The sequence below is a fragment of the Sinocyclocheilus anshuiensis genome, unplaced genomic scaffold, assembly GCF_001515605.1.
Source record: "Sinocyclocheilus anshuiensis isolate Anshui unplaced genomic scaffold, SAMN03320099.WGS_v1.1 scaffold1449, whole genome shotgun sequence".
Classification (NCBI taxonomy): domain Eukaryota; kingdom Metazoa; phylum Chordata; class Actinopteri; order Cypriniformes; family Cyprinidae; genus Sinocyclocheilus; species Sinocyclocheilus anshuiensis.
In genome coordinates, this window is record NW_015549696.1 from 384641 (window position 1) to 388668 (window position 4028).

Here is a 4028-nt window from a genome sequence, read left to right on the forward strand (position 1 = left end):
TTAATTACAAATATTGCGGGAAAAGAGAACATCAATGCGGAGAAGATCTTGTTTACATCAAAACTGAAACCAAGCCGTTCACACAGAACGCATATTTCGCGGATTTTCTAGAGGGACATCAATCACCGTTGCACTCGCGTCTCGCACAAAAGAGCCGCATGTTTAGAAAGCCATGTAAAATTAATGCAAGTTCAACTTTAGAAAAAACGTATCTCGAGACTTTATGGCGGGTTTTTTCCCCATCTGACTGCAACTCGTGTTTTTAAATGAAAAATGTACTCCGTGTGATTGGTTTTCGGTCCTTTGTATTAAACTATGCATACATCCATGATGCTGTTTTGTTTATAGTTGTTTAAGCAACTTTATTAATTATAATTGGTTTATAAACATTATTTTAAACATTATGCGCTTTTTCACGGATAGTCATGTTATCTTATGCTCGATGCGCCCTCTTATGGCCTTAGAAGAGAAGCCAAAAGCTTTTCTTTACCCTAACTGAAATTATGCATTTTAAATATGGTTTATGGTTTTTCAGCCATTTTGACAGCCCTAGTGACATCGGGTTTTCTTACGGATTTGGAACAACATGAGGGTGAGTAATTAATGACAGAATTTTCATTTTTGGGTGAACTATCCCTTTAATTAAATCTTGTTGTTAATCAAAATTTGTTCATGTGAAAAATGCTGTCCAGGTTTTTGCTTTTGCACTTCCAATCGCTTGCTCCATAGGACAGAATACTGCACAAATGTGTGTGTGCAGAACAGCATGTTTTTTGTTTTAGAATTTTATAAACCTTTCGCTGTTCTTACAAAATAAATCTTATGTAGTTATGTGCAAAAGATCAATGTATGTATACATCTAATATGTGAGCACGTTATAATGTTCATATGAAGGCACATGGACATAATATATACTGTACAGGCCATTTGAAAATTATATATGAAAAAATCCAAGTTGATTTTATTTCTACCAATTTCTCTCTCTTCCTTTCTTGTACATATTGTATTTCATGGTAAAATATTTTTTATTTGAAATTTTTATATATATATTTTTTGTAATATTTCTTTAGTTTAATCATTTCAAAACATTCTCATGATTAAGTCACTATTGATAATTTTGTAATATATTTCAGCACTAATTTGTTTTTTGATAAATTAAATTTAGTTGAGTTTTTGTTCATATTAATGATTTTATAAATCAATTAATTGGTCATCTGTAAAGATATTTCTTTGAAACAGTATAAATTGTTATTTTTTTTTAAGTTTAGATTTATATACAACTGTTTCTGGATTTCAGCAATCATTGAAATTCAAAAGAAAATAAGTTCAGTTGTTGTATTTATTAGTAAAAAGTAAAATTTCATGTTTTTACTTTTATATTTCTGGGTTAGATATTTCCACTTTTAACAGTAAAATTTTCATGCAGTACCAGTACAACAGTTCCATATGGTGCCACTGTATGTCAGGACAATCTAATATATGTGTAATATTATTATAATTTATGATTTAGCATGGCTATGTGATATTTCTGCGTTTATGTTTGTTTCAGGGAGTGCGCAGACAGGGCAGTCTGGCTTTCTCTCTGTCTGGCTGTCTGTTGGCTCATGGTGATCTACGCAACAACAAACTCAATCAGCTGGTTGTCAACCTGTGGAACCTGTGGAACCTGAGTCACAAACGCGGCTTTTGTGACACGCGCACATCGGTTAGTTGTATGCACAATCACATTAGCACTTGGTGGCAAATACAATGCCCTGACCTCTCTCTCCTCCTCTCCAGGTTCGGACTCTGGAGTACATCAAACATCAGGCGCAGCAGGCAGACATGAGCCATCTCTCTGACGTGACGGCACGTCTGTCTCTGCAGTCCAGAGCCTGATGCACTGATGGAGACATTCCAGTGACAGACAGCCAGAAACCCTGAGATGGTTTGACATTCATATATTTCAAGTGTTCTTCAAATGATTACTGAAACTAACCTGTAGTTTCCTATTGGCTCAAACTTCTACAGTCTAGTCCCAAATCTAGCCATGATCTATTAATATTTCTAAATATTATTTGATTGTCTATAATGTCAGTTTGCACTTGTTTTTGTACAGTTTATGTGCCTAACCAGGTATTATGTAATAAAGTGCTTTAAATCATGACATCTTGTGGATTTTGTTCGAGGAGAAAAAATGATTTTCTATGGATCTGAACTGCATGTTATAGGAAAAACGTTCCTGTGATTTGTCTTGATAGAAGCTGCTTAAGCTCCATCAGCTCAATAGGTCTTGCTGTATATATCACAGTGTTATTTTAGTATCAGTGAATATTACAGTTTTTAATATTTTGAATTAAAGGGCTAGTTCTGTCATCATTTACTCACCCTCAAATTGTTCTAAATCTGTATGAGTTTCTTTCTTCCGTTATACATAAAAGCTCAAAAGAAATTTTTTTAATTGTTGGTAACCAAACAGTTTCGGTCCCCCCTGACTTCCATAGTATGGGGGGGGGGTCTGTGGGGACCAGAAACTGTTTGGTTACCCACATTTGTTTTTATTTCTTTTGCGCTCAATAGAAGAACCTGATGTGTCAGAGCACTGCCCTGCTGTAAGATGAATTGTTCACAATTTATAGTCACAATAATAAGTTTTGCTTTTACTGTTGCTAACGAGGCTAAATGGGACTACAGAGGTTACTGGGGATGTTAAAAATCATCACGCCGAACATTCACAGCCTTGTGTTTATAATCACACTTTTGCAAACTATTCTAACTTAAACTTTTGAAAAAAAAAAAAAAAAGTTGAAAGAGTTGGCAAAGCTTGTGGTGGTGATGTTGAGGTCATTTGAGAGTAGCCTAAAGCCCCGTTCACACCCAGAACAATAATTATAAAGATGACTATATTAGCGTCCACTACCCCGATATCGTCAGTTTATTCTAAGCACACACGCGTCTGCCACTTTATATTCTCCAGCTCGTGATGGCAGGATGGATTCTGATTGGGTGTCAATGATTTTATCCTTCATCAGCTGGAAAAAAAAATAGTTCTGGAAGTGATTCCAATGATATCATTTCTCTGTCCCTTTATCGTTAAAGCTGTGGTGTGAACTCTGCTATTCTTTAATATTGAGAATGATTTTTAGAACTATATCTTTATATCGTTATCTTTATAGTTATCGTCCTTGGTGTGAACGGGCCTTAACCTCTTAAGACCCGGCAAAACATTTTAGGAAAAAATTAGTATTTTTTGATGTCATTACATTGTTTAGAGCATTAAAAAATGTAAAAAAAAAAAAAATAATAAAAAATTATATTTCATTCATAAGTTATGCTATGTCCTTGGTAGAGGACATTGGGACTCAATTTCTTTAAAAAATAAAAAGACATGAATGAACATGCATAGGCAAAAACAATTATTATTATTTTTTTTTATCACCAATACATTTTTAGTTTTCAGGATTTTTTTTTTTTTACCAAACTTTGTATAAAGACAATTCTCAACTATGTTATAACAGAATGATTTTATATACCATTTTTCTTCATGCTAAATTTGTGTAAAATGGCCATAAACAGGTTTTATCATTATATATAATGTATCTATAAACTAAATCTCATTTGCATATTAAAGGTGACATATGAAAATCGGACTTTTCCAGGTTTTAAGTGCTATAATCAGGTCCCCGGTGCATCTACCAACCAAGGAAACGTGAAAAAGATTAACCCAGTAACTTTGTTTTGGTAAACCTTTTTCTGCAAGCCTCTGAGAAAACGAGCACGTCTGATTTCACTCCCTTGGTGACATTGCAAAGAGATCTCATTATAATATTACCGCCCCTTAATCTGTACATTTCCACCCAGGCGCCGTCATTGTGTTTTCGCAAGCGACAACGGTGTACCAGCTCTAATGCCATGGCGAAAATTTGAGCAAAACATACTATTTGTTCTGCCTTTGTCTGCACAGACCAGCACAGAACACTATTTAGATCTAAAATAAACATTTCCCAGCAGTTTACCTTCACAGACATAACCGACTGTTTTTGTAACTC

The 4028-nt window shown here is 34.4% G+C and overlaps 1 protein-coding gene across 2 annotated transcripts in view; it reads left to right on the forward strand.

Moving 5' to 3' along the window:
* The window catches only part of LOC107660477 (UPF0505 protein C16orf62 homolog), a 23197-nt gene extending 20886 nt beyond the window's left edge, over window positions 1-2311 (forward strand). For both annotated transcript variants that reach the window (XM_016449785.1, XM_016449786.1), the window contains 2 exons: window positions 1550-1705; window positions 1780-2311. In XM_016449785.1, the coding sequence (XP_016305271.1) occupies window positions 1550-1705; window positions 1780-1878 (255 nt within the window). In that variant the 3' untranslated portion in view covers window positions 1879-2311. The remainder of the gene's footprint in view (window positions 1-1549; window positions 1706-1779) is intronic.
* Window positions 2312-4028: the final 1717 nt, after the last annotated feature.